We start from the raw sequence: 15,716 nt of genomic DNA on the forward strand, positions 1-15,716 counted from the left end.
GCATCTTGAGCAGTCCCATCACTTGCCCAACCAGCAGGCGCGTAGATGCATTAGCTTCGTTTTAGCGAGTCTCCACAGGTGTTTGTGGCCTCCGCACTGGCGTTATCAACCACCTCCTGAGTGTGTACCCCCTGTCCACGAGGAGACAGCCATCGAACCACAGCTGTCCCTCAAAAACGGCTGGAATCTGCGAGCGTCCCAAGATGTAACTGTTATGGATGCTCCCCGGAAAATAGGCACATACCTGCATTATGCGCATCATGCGCAAATAAGTTGGACATTGAGGGAGTGGTATCCCTCACGGTTCATGAATGGGGCTGTATGTTGCCATGTGGGTGCAATTAATCACACCCTGCACCTGGGCATGCCTGCTAAGCGGGCTAAGTCCATGGCCCTGGCTCGTCTGTCCCAGTCCAAGTTTATATACATGTGGGCCGTGGCATATAGAGCATCTGTTACCTCCTTATGCATTTGTGTGCAGCTGACTGGAAAATGCCACACTGGTCACTGCCCTGAAATGAGCTGCCGGCATAGAAGTTCAGAGCGGCGGTAACTTTAAGGGCCACGGGCAGTGGGTGTCCTCCCATTCCATGTGATGGCAGTTCTTGAGGACCTGTAAAAGGTGGTCCACTGTCCCCTTGGACAGACGCGGTTCTTATGGTTGTGAATCTCTGGAATTCCTTGCCCAGTGAAGCAGTTGAGGCTCCTTCTTTAAACGTTTTTAAGAAAAAGATAGATACCTTTCTAAAGAATAAAGGGATTCGGGGATATGGTGTACGGGCCGGAGAGTGGAGCTGAGTCCACAAAGATCAGCCATGATCTCATTGAATGGCGGAGCAGGCTCGAGGGGCCAGATTGCCTACTCCTGTTCCTAGTTCTTATGTTCTTATGAATGATGTGGTACTTGAGGGCAAAGGGTGTATGAGTGCCCAGGAAAGGTAATACTCTTCTGAGGTTGGTGTATGGATCAGCGGATGAGAAGTGCCGCGAGAAAGAGAGAGCAATTGGAGCAGGAATATCTTTGTGGTGCACCACAGGTAAAGATGGCGGAGGGCAAGAGCAGCGCTGTCCGCCCTGTGGTCAACAGAGCAGATGGTGCAGTGTTTAAATGACAAATTCCAGTAGCAGAGGAAAGAGGCCTTGGAGGATTTGGCCAAGATTGTGGAGCTGCTTAGGGAGGCGATTAAGCGGGTCGAGCAGAGGAGGAGGCTCAGGGTCTGGCGATCCAGAAGGTGGAGGAGTCGGTGGTAGAGCATGAGGATCGCTGACCTCGCTGGAGGCAGAGATGGGGATGGTGATGAGCAGCCAGAAAGGGCAGAGATAGAAATTGGAGGACCTCGAGAACTGCTCCAGGAGGCAGAATTTGAGGATTGTTGGGATGCCTGAAGGCACCGAGGAAGCGGAGGCTGCCAAATACGTGGCGAGCATGCTGGAGAAGCTGATGGGGGAGAGGGCATTTGACTGGCCCCTCGAGGTGGATCGGGCACATAAGAGTGCTGAGGAGGAGGCCGCAGGTGGGAGAACTGCCGAGGGCTTTGGTGGAGCGGCTGCATCGGTTCCTGGATAAAGAAAAGATCCTGAGGTGGACGAGGCAGACCAACAAATGCACTTGGGAATGAGCTGCTGATTTACCACGACCTGGGTATGGAGCTGGCTAAGCGAATAAATGCGGACTTTTGCAAGAAGGGGGTGAAGTTTGGGGTTTTGTACCCTGCCCCATGTAGATGACACATCATAAACAGGAATTTTATTTTGACTCGCCGGAGCAGAGTTTGAGAGACTTTGAGAGACCATGGACTGGGAGGACAGTGAAGTGTGGGGCACATTGGATGGATAAATTGGGGCAGGTTTCAACGGGGGAGCGGTGATGGTTAGTGTGTCTTTTGTCTCTCTTTGTTTGTTGGTGGTTCGGGGGGAGGGGTGGGCTGTGAGGGTGAGGGAAGTCAGAGGCCTTGGGCGGAGGCCATTATGCTAGCTGGGCTGGCTAGTTAAGCACCGCACTGAGTGGATTTGAACGTAGTTCAGGGGGAGGCCCATTGGCCGCAGTGGAGGCTTGATGTGGGGCTGCTGGCGGAAGAGGGTTTGTGAGAGCGGGTGAGGGCTGCCATTTGGGGGTATGTGGAATTGAACGATAATGGGGAGGTCACAGTCCCAACACTGTGGTAGGCACTTAAGGCTGTAGTTAGGGGGGAATTTATTTTGATCCGGCACATAGGGAGAGGGTGGAGCGTGTGGAGAGGGTGAGGCTGGTTGAGGAGATTCTGAGGGTAGATCGGAGGTACTCGATGGAGCCAGTAGAGGGGTTGTTAAAGGAGAGGCAGAGGCTCCAGGTGGAGTTTGTTAGGGAAGGGAGAGGGGCAGTGTATGAGTACGGGAAAAAGGTGAACAGGGTGCTGGCCCATCAACTGAGGAAGCTAAACAGCGGTGAGTGAGATTGGTAGGCTGAGGGACAAGGGGTAAGGTGGTGACGGATCGGGAGGGGGTGAATGGGGCGCATTTGACGCCTTCTGTAGGAGGCTGTATGAGTTGGAGCTTCCTGCTGGGGAGGAGGGGATGCGGCGGTTCCTGGATGGGCTGGTGTTCCCTAAGTTAGAGGGTGCAAGGACTGGGGGCCCCGATTGGGTTGAGGGAGGTGATGCAGATGAGGAAGGCCCCAGGGCCGGATGGGTGCTCAGTTGAGCTCGGGCCGTTGTTGGTGACGATGCACAATGAGGCGACGGATGGGGGGTTGCCCCTCCCCACATTGCCGCAGGCATCCATTTCCCTGATCTTAAAGAAAGATAAGGACCTGGATCAGTGTGGGTTATACTGCCCGATATCACTGCTGAACATTGATGTGAAGCTGTTGGCGAAGGTGCTAGCATCGCAAATTGAGGACTGTGTGCTGGGGGTGATAGAGGAGGACCAGACGGGATTTGTGAACAGAAGGCAGTTGCGGGCGAATGTGCTACTTAATGTAATTGTGATGAATTTATGGTAGAAGTAGTGGTGGCAATAGACGCGAAGAAGGCCTTCGATGGGTGGAATGGGTGTATTTGCTGGAGGTGCTTTGGCGTTTCGGGTTTGGGCAGGGGTATGTTGTGGATTGGGTTCGGTTGTTGTAAATGGGCACCAGTGGCGAGTATTTGGATGAACTGGATGAATTCAGGGTACTTTGGGTTACATTGTGAGATGAGACGGGGGTGCCTGCTCTCTCTGTTGCTTTTCACGTTGGCGATAGAGTTGATGGCAATGGGCCATCATTATGGACCACATTATTAGATTTAGACTGTGGATTAGTATTAGGAGATTTATCAACTGCTCGATGCAGAATTAAAATATGGAATAGTTTCCTCTGAAAAGCAGTGAGTTATGCTGATTAGCTCCTTTTAAAGAACTGGGAAAATATGGGATTGTGATTTATAAGACATGGCTGGGTAGCGAATTAATCATTGTAGAAATGAACAGGACAGAGTTGTAAGTTGCCAAGTTGGAAGAATTGAAATTGGCTAACTTGGCATAAACAAGACATTGACCTGCACCTTCCCAATCTGTGATTTACTACTATTTTAGATAATAACTCTGCAAACAAGCCAATCCCATATTTTTGTTGCTGTCACTGATTTTTTTTTTTGTGAAGTTTGAATGTAACTTGCGAAATATGAAATGCATCATTGTGTCATTTGTTAAAAATGATCTAACAGTGTCTTCCAGATCAATGGCTTCGAAAGTCCCAGTGGGATTTATTGGGCTGGGCAACATGGGTAATCCAATGGCAAAGAACCTCATAAAACATGGCTATCCCATTGTTGTTGCTGATATCTTCCCAGAGTCGTGCAAAGAAGTACAGGATTTAGGAGCACAGGTAATTCGATAATATTTAATTTTAATGAAGCATGTTCATTGTGACAACCAGAAACAAATCACCTTTTATCTTGTTATTGCGACTCATTTCTACGTCCTAATTTTACACTATGAATCAGTTACTGTAGATAAAGTAACCCTGGATGAGTTTCATATGACGATAATTAAATAGCTAGCTAGCCAAATTACTGAGGTCCTTACCCTTTATCTTTAGGGAATTGGTGCAAATCGATTTAGGAACTGAGGTTTAGAAAGTGAAAGGGCCATGTCACGAGCATCGTTAATTGTGGGTGAAGTATTAGAAGGCAGGCTTGCAATGGGTGGGAAGGAGCATATGAGGAGAGAGCTGGGTTAGTATCTGACCAGAGGCTGCAATATTTGTGGAATTTCATATATAGACAGTGAAATGTTGCTTAGGGCTTGTTTTGCATTGTGCCATAACTGAATTCCAAGAGGCTTGTTTGCACTTAATTCTTTCCATTCAAAGAAATAAGAAAATACGATTAAAGAGTCTAAAGGGTGACGTAGTGATGCTGCAGGAGACCCATCTGAGGGTGAAAGATCAGGTGAGGCTCAGGAAGGGTTGAGTGAGTCGGGTTTTCCATTTCTGGTTCAATAGCAGGGCTTGGGGGGTGGGGAGAGGGTAGCGGTATTGGTGGGCAAGCGGGTGAGGTTTCAGATGGATAAGGTGTGGCAGACTAGGGATGTAGAGGGGAAGTTGGTGGCACTGGCGAAGGTGTATGGCCCCAACTGGGATGATGCAGGGTTTGTGCAGAGGGTGCTGGGGCCATCCCGGATCTGGATGCCCACGAGTTAGTAGGTGGGGGCGGGGGGGGGGGGGGGGGGGGGGTGGCGCTTGTTGGCCTAGTCAGAGGGGGGGAAGAGAGAAATGGGTTCGAGAGAAATGGGAGGAGTGGACCCGTGGAGGTTCCTGCACCCGAGGGAGCAGGAGTATTCATTTTTCTCCCCAGTGCGTAACGTGTACTTGAGAATAGACGTTTTTATGGTTGGGAAGGCGTTATTGGCCGGGGTCAAAGGGTCGAAGTATTCAGCGATATTGATTACGGTCCATTCAAGCAATCATACTGATTTAGCTGTGAACTTAGCCAAAATGTTCTTGTATAGTTGCAATATTGACATGTACCCAACAATGAGGAAAATTGCACAGTCCGTTTAAAACAAAAGTAGAACCAAGTAAAACTGAACAGTTTTTATCCCCTTATCTAAGGAAAGATATACTGGCATTGAAGGCAATCCAGAGAAGGTTCACTTGGTTGATCCCGGATATAGGTGGATTTTCTTATGAGTAGAAGCTGAGTAGATTGGGCCTGTACTCCTTGGAGTTTAGAAGAATAAGGGGTGACCTTATTGAGACATATAGAATTCTTATGGGGCTTGTTGCTGAGAGGTAGTTTCCCCTTGTGGGAGAGTTTAGGACTAGAGGGCATAATCTCAGAGTAAGGGGTCACCCATTTAAAAGAGAGATGAGGGGTCGACCATTTAAGAGAAGGGAGTGAATCTGTGGAATTCTTTACCGCAGAGGGCTGCGGAGGCTGGGTCGTTAAGTATGTTCAAGGTTGAGATAAACAGATTTTTAATCAGTAAGGGAATCAAGGATTATGGGGATAAGGTGAGAATGTGGAATTGAGTATTATGATATTGCATCGGTCATGATCTCATTGAATGGCAGAGCAGATTTGATGGGCCGAATGGCCTACTTCTCCTACACCTTATGGTTTAAATCCAATCCAGCCAATTACTGCCCCATGAATTTACTTTCGGCTCTCAGCTGTTACGGACAGAGCGAAAGAGATGTGGGCTAATTCCCCCCCCCCCCCCTTCTCTCACTCTTGGCTGACCGCACCTTTGAGTGCTGTGAATTAAAGAACTGATTTAGTGCCCTTAGTGTTGGGTGGGGTTACTGGGTTATGGGGATAGGGTGGAGGTGTTTACCTTGGGTAGGGTGCTCTTTCCAAGAGCTGGTGCAGACTCGATGGGCCGAATGGCCTCCTTCTGCACTGTAAATTCTATGATAATCTATGATTTTGAAATTGGCTTACTTGCAGGTTTAAATCAGTAGTAAGGATAAATATTTATTATCCACAACACCCGAAATATAGACACAGGCATCCATTCCTCACTCCCACCAAATACACACATGTACACAGACGGAAAGATGACTTCTAAAGATTCAGCATGTACTGAGTTATCTTAAAGAATAACAAAAAGGTTACTTCTAATCAGTCCTCAAGATGGTAGTTGAAACTGGTTGTAGACAAATATAATGGTTGGATGTTTCATGGGATTGATTGACACTGGTTCATCCCAAGCAACAGCAAACTTCTGGCTTTCCAGTTGTAGTTGGTCAACCCCTGGAGTGAGGAACTATAATATTTCAGGTAAAAACAGATATCTCCAGTTCCCTACCTAATGTGATTTCTGAGACAGGGTCCTTCCTTGTGTTTTTCCAGATATATCTTGCCTCTAGTCTTGGTAAGGCAGACTGAACTTTTTGGGCTGTTCTTGAAATAATAAGTTTAATGGGTCTGCACCAGAATCCCAATCTTTGGTTAAGATCCTGGACTAAAACCCAACTTTTTACTTTGGAAAAGTGTGAAGAAATGTTACTGCACCGCAGGTGTCATGCACTGTCCAGCAGACAGCTTTTATGGTAACATTTTCTTTAATTTAAACATAGAATTAAACACAACAGCAACAAAGGAGTAACTTAAATTTAACAGTTACAACATTTGGCTTGTTTTCTAATATATTATATATATATAAATATAATATAGAATATACTATATCCTCTATATTCCAATTAAGCAAACCCATGTATACTACAACACCACTGGTGAATAACGTTAGCAATCAGGTTTAACTTGCTTTTCTTGAGACTCTTTTAAAAAAAATAATCTTTTTATTCTCCTCATTTTCAACATTTTCATCAACAAACAATTAAAGATAACTAAATCCCTCTGTGGAGAGATAACAGAGTTAACCTTTTGAGTCTGGTGACTCTTCATCAAGGTCAGCTTTGTCTGCCACTGTTTATTTTAGTTAAAAGTAGAGTTATGAGATTTGTATTTGTACACTGCTTTTTTAATGCATAAGAAGACACTAAAATTGTCAGACAAGTAATCACGTCATGAAGGAGATGTTTGATCAAAAGCTAGTGGAAGAGTTGAACTTGAAAGAGATATTAAAGGAGTGGAGGAGTTTAGGCAAGGAGCTCTTGAGAGTAGGCTTAGGCAGATGAAGGAACAGCCAAAATTTGAGGCGAAGGGAGGAAGAATACGCAAAAGATCAGAGTCAGGAATCAGTGGCTTGGTGACGATTCTAATACTGACGGGTGGAGCTAGGAGGGTCATTGAAGAGGTTTAAATGTAAAGCTAAGAATTTTAAATTTCAGGCATGGGTAAGTTTTTCAGTTGCCTGAGGTACAAGCAGAGATGGCCTATGTTAAAAGTGGATAAAGGTTCCTTGGTGATACTGAGAATATACAGTTAGATATTGGCTCAGTTGAAAACAGGGGCAGAAGTTTTGAGGGTTTGGAATTTATGTTTGGGGTTCAAGGTCATGGCTTCAGGGAGGCAGCTCTTTTCCTGCATTAGGAGGGTATTGAATGTAGTTATGGCACTGGCGGAGAGGAGGGAGACAGAGGTGATGGTGGCTTGAACGCCGAGAAGCATTTGACCGGGTAGAGTGGGGGTACTTGATAGCGGTTTTGGAACGGTTTAGGATTGGGCCATGATTTGTGGAGTGGGTAAGATTGGTATACAGGGAGCCGAGGGTGAGTGTCCGCACGAATAGCATGAATTTGGGGTATTTTGCTCTGCACCGAGGGACTAGGCAGGGATGCCCTATGTCTCCCCCTGTTGTTTGCGCCTGAGATTGAGCCTTTGGCCATCGCGTTGAGAAGTTTGGGGGTGTGGAGGGGGATATTGCGGGGGGGGGGGGAGTGGGATGGAACATAAGAGTACCTTTGTACGCAGGCGACTTGCTATTATATGTGTCGGAACCGAGTGCGTCGATGGGGGGTATACTGCAAGTGTTTGGGCCTTTTTCGGGGTATAAGCTATATTTGGACAAAAATGAATATTTTGTGGTGTCCCGACCAGGTTAGGGGGGCTGCCATTCCGTAGGGCGGCAACTCACTTTAGATACGTGGGGATGCAGGTGGCACGGGATTTGGGGTGCAGGTGGCACGGGATTTGGCGGGCTTCGTAGGTATATTGCTAGTTTAGTGAGGAGGGTGAAAGCGGATTTGGCAAGGTGGGATGGCCTTCCTCTGTCGCTGGCAGGTCGGGTGCAGGCAATTAAGATGACCCCGGTTTTTATTTATTTTTCTGTGCCTGCCAATCTTTCTGCCAAAGATGTTTTTTAAGGAAGTAGAAAATATGATTACCTCGTTTATTGGGGGAGGGGTGGGGGTGGGGGCAGGCTTAGGAAGATGCTGTTGCAGAGCGGATGGCAATCGGGGGTTGGGTCTCCCGAATTTATTGTGTTGTTACTGGCCGGTGAATGTGGAGAAGGTGAGGGGCTGGGTTAGAGGGGGGGACTCCCAGTGGGTTAGAATGGAGGAGAGTTTGTGCAGGTGGTCGCAGCTGAGGGGGTTGGCAACAACACCGCTCCCGATGGCCCCGGGAAAATATTCGGGGAATCCGGTGGTCGTGGCGACGCTGAAGATCTGGAGGCAGTTGCGACAGCATTTTATGCTGGGGGCGGGGTTACGGGAAATTCCGATTCTGGGGAATCATAGATTTGAGCCAAGGAAGTGGGATGGGAGTTTTCGGAGATGGGAAGAGAGGGGATTTAGGGTGTTAAAGGATTTGTTTCTGGGGGGCCGGTTTGCGAGGCTGGAGGAGCTGGGGGAGAAATATGGTTTGGGGCAGGGGGAATTGTTTAAATATATGCAGGTGCAAGATTTTGCTCGGATGGAGGTACAGAGCTTTCCGGTGGCGCCGGCCCCCACACTGTTGGAAGAGATACTGATGACAGGGGGAATGGAGAAGGGAGTGGTGTTGGCGATTTATGGGGTGATTCTGGGAGAAGATAAGGTATTGCTGTATGGGAATTAAGGCAAGGTGGGAGGAAGAATTGGGGGAGGTTATGAAGGGGTTGAGGTGTGAGGTGCTCCGGAGGGTGAATGCTTCAACTTTGTGCATGAGGTTGGGACTGATACAGTTGAAGGTGATGTATAGGATGTACCTCACAAGGGCGAGGATGAGTCGACTCTTTGAGGGTGTAGAGGATATTGGTGAACACTGTGGGGGAGGGCCCGCAAATCACGTTCATATGTTTTGGTCCTGTCCAAAACTGGAGGGGTATTGGAGGGAGGTCTTCAGGGTAATCTTGAAGGTGGTGCACGTGAGACTCGAACCAGGTCCCCATAAAGCCATATTCAGGGTGTCAGCTGGGTTTGGAAGCGGGTGCAGGGGCAGATGTCTTAGCCTTCGCCTCGTTGATCGCCCTAAGGTGGGTCCTGTTGGGGTGGAGATCAGCTTCTCCATCCTTGTGCATTGGCGTGGCGGGGGGATCTGTTGGAGTTTTTAACGCTCAAGAAAGTGAACTTCGAGTTGAGGGGAAGGATGGAAGGATTCTGCAATCATGGGCTTTGTTTATTATACATTTTGAAGAATTGGATGGCATTGATCATTGGGGGGGGGAGGGGGTTGGGTGGGTGGTTTGGAATGTATAAGTTATTGGTGATTATGTAGGAATTGATGGTGGATTCCTGATTCTTTTTCTTTGCTGTTTTGTATTTAAGATGTTGGGAGCTGTTTGGGGGTGGGTGGGATAAAGGGATTGTTGGCCAGGGGATTGCCACTGTATTTGTTACTCTTGATTATTTGTTGGTGGGTGTAAATTTGATGAAAATGTGAAAAAGGAGAATAGAAATATTAAAAAAAAGAAGGTCCTGGCTTCAATCTTCTTAACGTTTTCAGTGAAGAAAATTGAGCTCATCCAAGACTGGATGTTTACATGGTTTGCAATAATAGAGGTAGTGGAAGAGAGAGTGTTCCGGGAATTGTGAGCATACTTGTGGAAGCTGACCGATGATGTCACCAAGGGACAGCATATAGTTGAGGAATAGCAGCGTCATGGAAGAGAAGCCAATACTGGAGGTGTTCTGATGACAATCAGATTGGTAAAATGGAACCAAGTGAGGGAAATTTCACCTGAGCCGGAAACAGGAAACTAGTTGGAGAAGAATGGTCTGGTTGATCATGTCAAAACAATGCACTATAGTTGCGGTCACAAATATGACTTTGGCTAGGGCTGGTTTAGATCTTTTGCAGAGATGAAACCTTATTGGAGAGAAATAAATGGTATGGGAAAATGGAAATTGGTTTGATAGCTGCACAACACATTCCAGGATTTTGGCGAGGAAAGGAAGTTTGGAGATGAAATGGTAACTTTCAAGGAGAGTGGGATTGACGGTAAAGCATGGCTGTGTTACGCCACTCGGGCTAGTGCGCGGTCCCAGCACCACTTGAACCAAAGTCGCAACACAATTAAAATATTTTAAAAAGTAATTTAAAAAAAAAATGTTTTTAAATATTTTTATTCTCCTTTTTCACATTTTCTCCCACATTTACACCCATCAACAATAAACAATAATCAGCAAGATATGTCAATCCCCATAATAACAACGATCCCATCCGCCCACCAACCCCCAAGTAATTTTTTTTTTTAAAGAGTACCCAATTATTTTTCTTCCAATTAAGGGGCAATTTAGCGCGGCCAATCCACCTACCCTGCACATCTTTGGGTTGTGGGGGTGAAACTTACGCAAACACGGGGAGAATGTGCAAACTCCACACAGACAGTGACCCGAGATTGGACTCGGGTCTTCAGTGCCGTAGGCAGCAGTGCTAACCACTACACCACCGCCGCCCGCACACAATTGAAATGAACTATTAATTCATAGAAAATAGCTCAAACTTTTGGTCTCAAAAATAAACAATATATCTCAAAAATGAATGGACAGATTTCAACAAAATGTGGTATGCATACATGGTATGCCGCAAGGAGGAACTTATAATCTTTGGGCAAGGTGTAGATCCGGATTCAGGTCCTGGAATCTTTCTAAAGGATCCGTTAAAATTGGGAGGTGGGACAAATTGACTTTTTTCTGGGGGTTTTATTTGAAATGTTGGTGATTATTTTAGATGTTATGGATTGTCTGAGTTGATGTGGTGGAATTTTTTCACTGCTGTCAAAATGGGAGCGGAGTTTTCAGAGAAGGTTGTGAGAAGAGTTGTGGGAAGGGTCCAGAGGAGGTTCACAAGAATGATCCCTGGAATGAAGAACTTGTCGTATGAGAAATGTTTGAGGACTCTGGGTCTGTACTCGTTGGAGTTTAGAAGGCTGAGAGGGGATCTTATTGAAACGTACAAAATACTGCGAGGCCTGGATAGAGTGGATGTGGAGAGGATGTTTCCACTTGTCGGAAAAACTAGAACCAGGGGACACCATCTCAGACTAAAGGGACAATCTTTTAAAACAGAGATGAGGAGGAATTTCTTCAGCCAGAGAGTGGTGAATCTGTGGAACTCTTTGCAGCAGAAGGCTGTGGAGGCCAATTCACTGAGTGTCTTTAAGACAAAGATAGTTATGTTCTTGATTAATAAGGGGATCAGGGGTTGTGGGGAGAAGGCAGGAGAATGGGGATGAGAAAATATCAGAGCAGACTCGATGGGCCAAGTGGCCTAATTCTACTCCTACGTCTTATGGTCTTATGGGACGTGAATTGGTTTGAAGCCTCCTCAGTGAGGTGGAAACTCTTAATTTATAATGTTGGGTTAACACGGCGTGGTGGAGGCATGCTTTTATTGAATGCTGACTTCACTTGTTGCCCTTGGGAAGGTAGTGCTGAAGGTAGCCCGCCGTCTCAAACTTGCCCCTCACCTGAGATGTGGTTATCCTCAGGTTAAATCACCACTAGTCAGCTCTACCCCTCAAAGGGGAAGGTAGCCTATGGTCATCTGGGATGATGGTGACTTTACACTTACACTAAGTGTTGAGCTGCCTTCTTGAACTGCGGCAGTCTATGTGGCATAGGTATACCCACAATGTTGTTGGGAAGGGAGTTCCATGACAAGAGGGAGCTGGGGGGCAAAAGCAGCTGAGCTGATGGCCTCAATCATGGTAACAAAGTCATCCATGAGCTCCTTGCATTTGTTGTTCTTGAGGTTGAGAGGTGTTTACAGTAATCATCAGTATTGGAGAGAAGAAACCATGAGTACATTTTGCTCTTCAGCATGACCCTGAAGTTTGAGTGTCCTTGACGGGGGAAAGTAGGACCTGTTAGTGTTTGATGTGGTTTAGTTGGACCTGGTGAAAGACAAGCAAGCCAGTGCCGGATACACTGAGATCTGCCTCCTGAATTTGTGGCAAGGAAGAGCCTCGGCAGGAGGCAGTGACGTTTTTGTTGGGGCAAAGGTGGAGATGAAGGAGTGACTGAAGAAATTGATGACTGCTGAAGTACCTTGGAGAACGTGCAGGGGGAGAACGTGCGTGGATTTCCTCCGGGTGCTCTGGTCTCCTCCCACAGTCTGAAGATGTGCAGGTTAGATGGATTGGCCATACTAAATTGCCCCTTCGTGTCCAAAGATGTGTAGGTTAGGTGAGGTTATGGGGATAAGGCGTGGGTGTGGGCCTAGGTAGGGTGCTCTTTCAGAGGGATGGTGCAGACACGTTGGGCTGAATGGCCTCCTTCTGCACTGTAGTGATTCTATGGGAGCAATTCCCCAGCAAAGTGTTATTGCAGCTACCTGTTTCATAACTACCAAATATACTTAAAACTGTAGAATTCCTACAATGCAGAAGGAGGCCATTTGGCCCATTGAGTCTGCACCTACCCTCTGAAAGAGCACCCTACATTTACAAAAAGTAATTTTGCATTCGACCAAAATGTACTATAACAGACATTTACTTTGATAAAGAAACGTCAGTCGATGGAATACTCATTTTTGGTAGCAGCATTTTTGTTTCCCCAAAATGTTACATCTTTTATTTTATTAATGTTTTTTATTGGGTTTTTGAACAAAGTATATTTACCGTTATGTACACAGGATAAGAAACACACATATATAGAAGAGAAGGGCACACCCAAACATACCAAAGAGAAGAAAATAGTAAATAGTAAAAAAAAATACAATAAAAAAAATATATAGAATAACTGGTAGGGTAAGGTGCACCAGCACCAGCTCAACTGCAGCAACTCTGTACAACTGGCAAAATTATTTACAACACAAAATAGGCGACTGTTTGCGGGGGGGGGGGGGGGTTGGAGACCGGGGAGGTAAATATACATTCGGGTACCGGAGAGACCGTTGCAGTGGACAATACTCGAATGGATTTGGTGTTGTCGCTTCTCCCGGACGGATCTCGCTGCCGTCTCACGCTCACCGCCCCTTCTGCCGTTCCTCCCGTCTTTCGTCTTCATTCTCCTCATTCTCTACTCCTGGAGATGCCCTGTTCGTTATTGTATCTCGTGCCTTCCTTCCGGCTCTCATTTCCCCCCCACCTCTCTGATTCTCTTCTCTTGTTCCCTGTCTCTTCCCCCCCCCCCCTTCCCGTGGTTCGCCTTTCTTTCCTCGTAGGCTTAGCTGCCCCCCCCCCCCCCCCCCCCCATGCCCCGGCTGCTCCCCCCTGATTCTTGGTCACCTCTCGTTCGTTGGCCACAAACAGGCCCTGGAACAATTGCGTGAATTGCTCCCACATTCTGTGGAAGCAGTCGTCTGATCCTCGGCTGGCGAATTTGATTTTCTCCATTTGGAGAGATTCCGAGAGGTCGGCCAGCCAGTCTGCAGTTTTGAGCCGTGCTGCTAACTGCCAGCCGAACAGGATTCTACGGTGGGCAATCAGGGAGGCAAAGGGAAGGGCGGCCGCCCTCCTTCCCAGGAATAGATCTGGCTGGTCTGAAACCCCAAAGACTGCCACTTTCGGGCATGGCTCCACCCTTATCCCCACCACTTTGGATATTGCCTCGAAGAAGGCTGTCCAGTACCCTGCAAGTCTGGGGCAAGACCAGAAAATGTGGGCGTGGTTGGCCGGGCCTCCTTGGCACCGTTCACATCTATCCTCCACCTCTGGGAAGAACCTACTCATACGGATCCTTGTTAAGTGGGCTCTATGTACCACTTTTAGTTACGTCAGGCTGAGCCTTGTGCACGTGGAGGTGGAGTTGACCCTATGCAGTGCTTCGCTCCAGAGTCCCCACCCTATCTCAATCCCCAGGTCCTCCTCCCATTTCTTTCTTGTTGCGTCCAGTACGGTGTCGGCCCTTTCTATCAGTCGGTCATACATGTCACCACAGTTTCCTTTGTCTAGTATGCGCTTGCGTCCAGTAGTTCTTCCAGTAGTGTCTGTCATGGCGGTTGTGGGTACGTCCTTGTCTCCTTTCGTAGGAAGTTTTTGAGCTGTAGATACCTTAGCTCATTCCCCCTGGCTAGCTGGAATTTCTCTGTCAGTTCATCCAGCATTGCGATCCTGCCGTCCGTATATAGGTCCATGACTGTCAGTGTCCTTCCGGCCTGCCCCCACCTTTTGAAGGTGGCGTCAGTCAGCGCTGGCGTGAACCTATGGTTATTGCAGATGGGAACTTTGTCCGACATTCTGGTCAGGCCAAATTGCTGCCGTAGTTGGTTCCAGGATTGGAAGGTGGCTATCACCACCGGGCTGCTGGAATGTTTTTTGGGTGGGGATGGGTATGCCGCCGTGGCGAGGGTCCGGAGGGAGGTCCCCATGCAGGAGGCCTCTTCCGGTGATCCATCCCCTTGTTCGCTCGGCCGTCGCCGCCTAGTGGTAGAATTGTAGGTTTGGGAGGGCTAGTCCCCCCTGGATTTTGTTTTGTCCAGCGCTTTGAAAAAGGCCTTGGGGATCAGGATGGATCTGAATAGGAAGAGGTACCTGGGCAGCACGTTCATTTTGATCGTCTGGACTCTCCCCGCGAGGGAGAGTGAGAGTGTGTTCCATCTTTGCAGGTCCTTTTTTACTTCCTCCGTCAGACTGGTGAGGTTCCATTTGTGGATCCCTTTCCAGTCATGGGCTATTTGGATCCCCAGGTAGCGGAATTTGTGTTGGGCTTGTTTAAACGGCAGTCCCGTTAGTGCTGCCCCCCCCTACTTGTGGGTGTCGCTTTTGCTCATGTTGAGTTTGCAGCCCCAGAAGGCGCCAAACTCTTTCAGGAGAAATGTCACATCTTTGAAGTAAAGACTAAATTATGATAAAACTAAGAATTGTTGGTTTCTGCAACGTAAACTGTCATGAGACATTATGACATTGTAGAGGTAGCGGAGAGAGAACTGAAATGAAAGTTGCCATAGTCCCGGAGGACCATAAGCTTCACTCCCCTTTGAGAGAGAGCTGACTGGTGGTGATTTATCCTGCGGGTCACCACACCTCGGGCAAGGGGCAAACTTGAGAAAGCGGGGCCTTCATGGATAACCTCAGCCAGTAGGGGAATTGAACCTGAGCCGCTGCCATCGCTCCGCATCACAAACCAGCCATCTAGCCAACTGAGCTAACTACCCGTAGGAGTTGAGAGTGTGTTTGTGAAAGCTGACCCAGTGTCTCCAGATGATGTTTGCCAAGGCAGATAAGCCATTGCTGGAGGTGCTCTGCTGACAAATTGGTAAATATGGAACTGGTTCCACCTACGACAATGAAGGCAAATAAAACAGAAATATCAAAAGAAGCTGAACAGTGAGGCAATCTCACTTGAGGATTTGACTTGTGAAAATTGCAGCAATTATCAGGATGTTGGATGAGAGTGTGTATATTTAGAAGTTCTACTGTTTCTTGTGGGGGTTATAAATTGCTAATAAAATAATTGAACATTGTCTTGTCCTTTAACTGTTTTC

General features: G+C 47.4%; 1 protein-coding gene across 2 annotated transcripts in view; it reads left to right on the forward strand.

Annotated features, from left to right (window-relative positions):
- The window catches only part of hibadhb (3-hydroxyisobutyrate dehydrogenase b), a 187,069-nt gene that overhangs the window by 5,899 nt on the left and 165,454 nt on the right, over nt 1-15,716 (forward strand). The window contains exon 2 of one of the 2 annotated variants that reach the window (XM_072509401.1): nt 3,684-3,844. The exons of the other annotated variant lie outside the window; for it this stretch is intronic. Within the exon in view, the coding sequence (XP_072365502.1) occupies nt 3,684-3,844 (161 nt within the window). The remainder of the gene's footprint in view (nt 1-3,683; nt 3,845-15,716) is intronic. 2 annotated transcript variants of the gene reach the window in all.

The sequence above is a fragment of the Scyliorhinus torazame genome, chromosome 6, assembly GCF_047496885.1.
Source record: "Scyliorhinus torazame isolate Kashiwa2021f chromosome 6, sScyTor2.1, whole genome shotgun sequence".
NCBI classification, from domain to species: domain Eukaryota; kingdom Metazoa; phylum Chordata; class Chondrichthyes; order Carcharhiniformes; family Scyliorhinidae; genus Scyliorhinus; species Scyliorhinus torazame.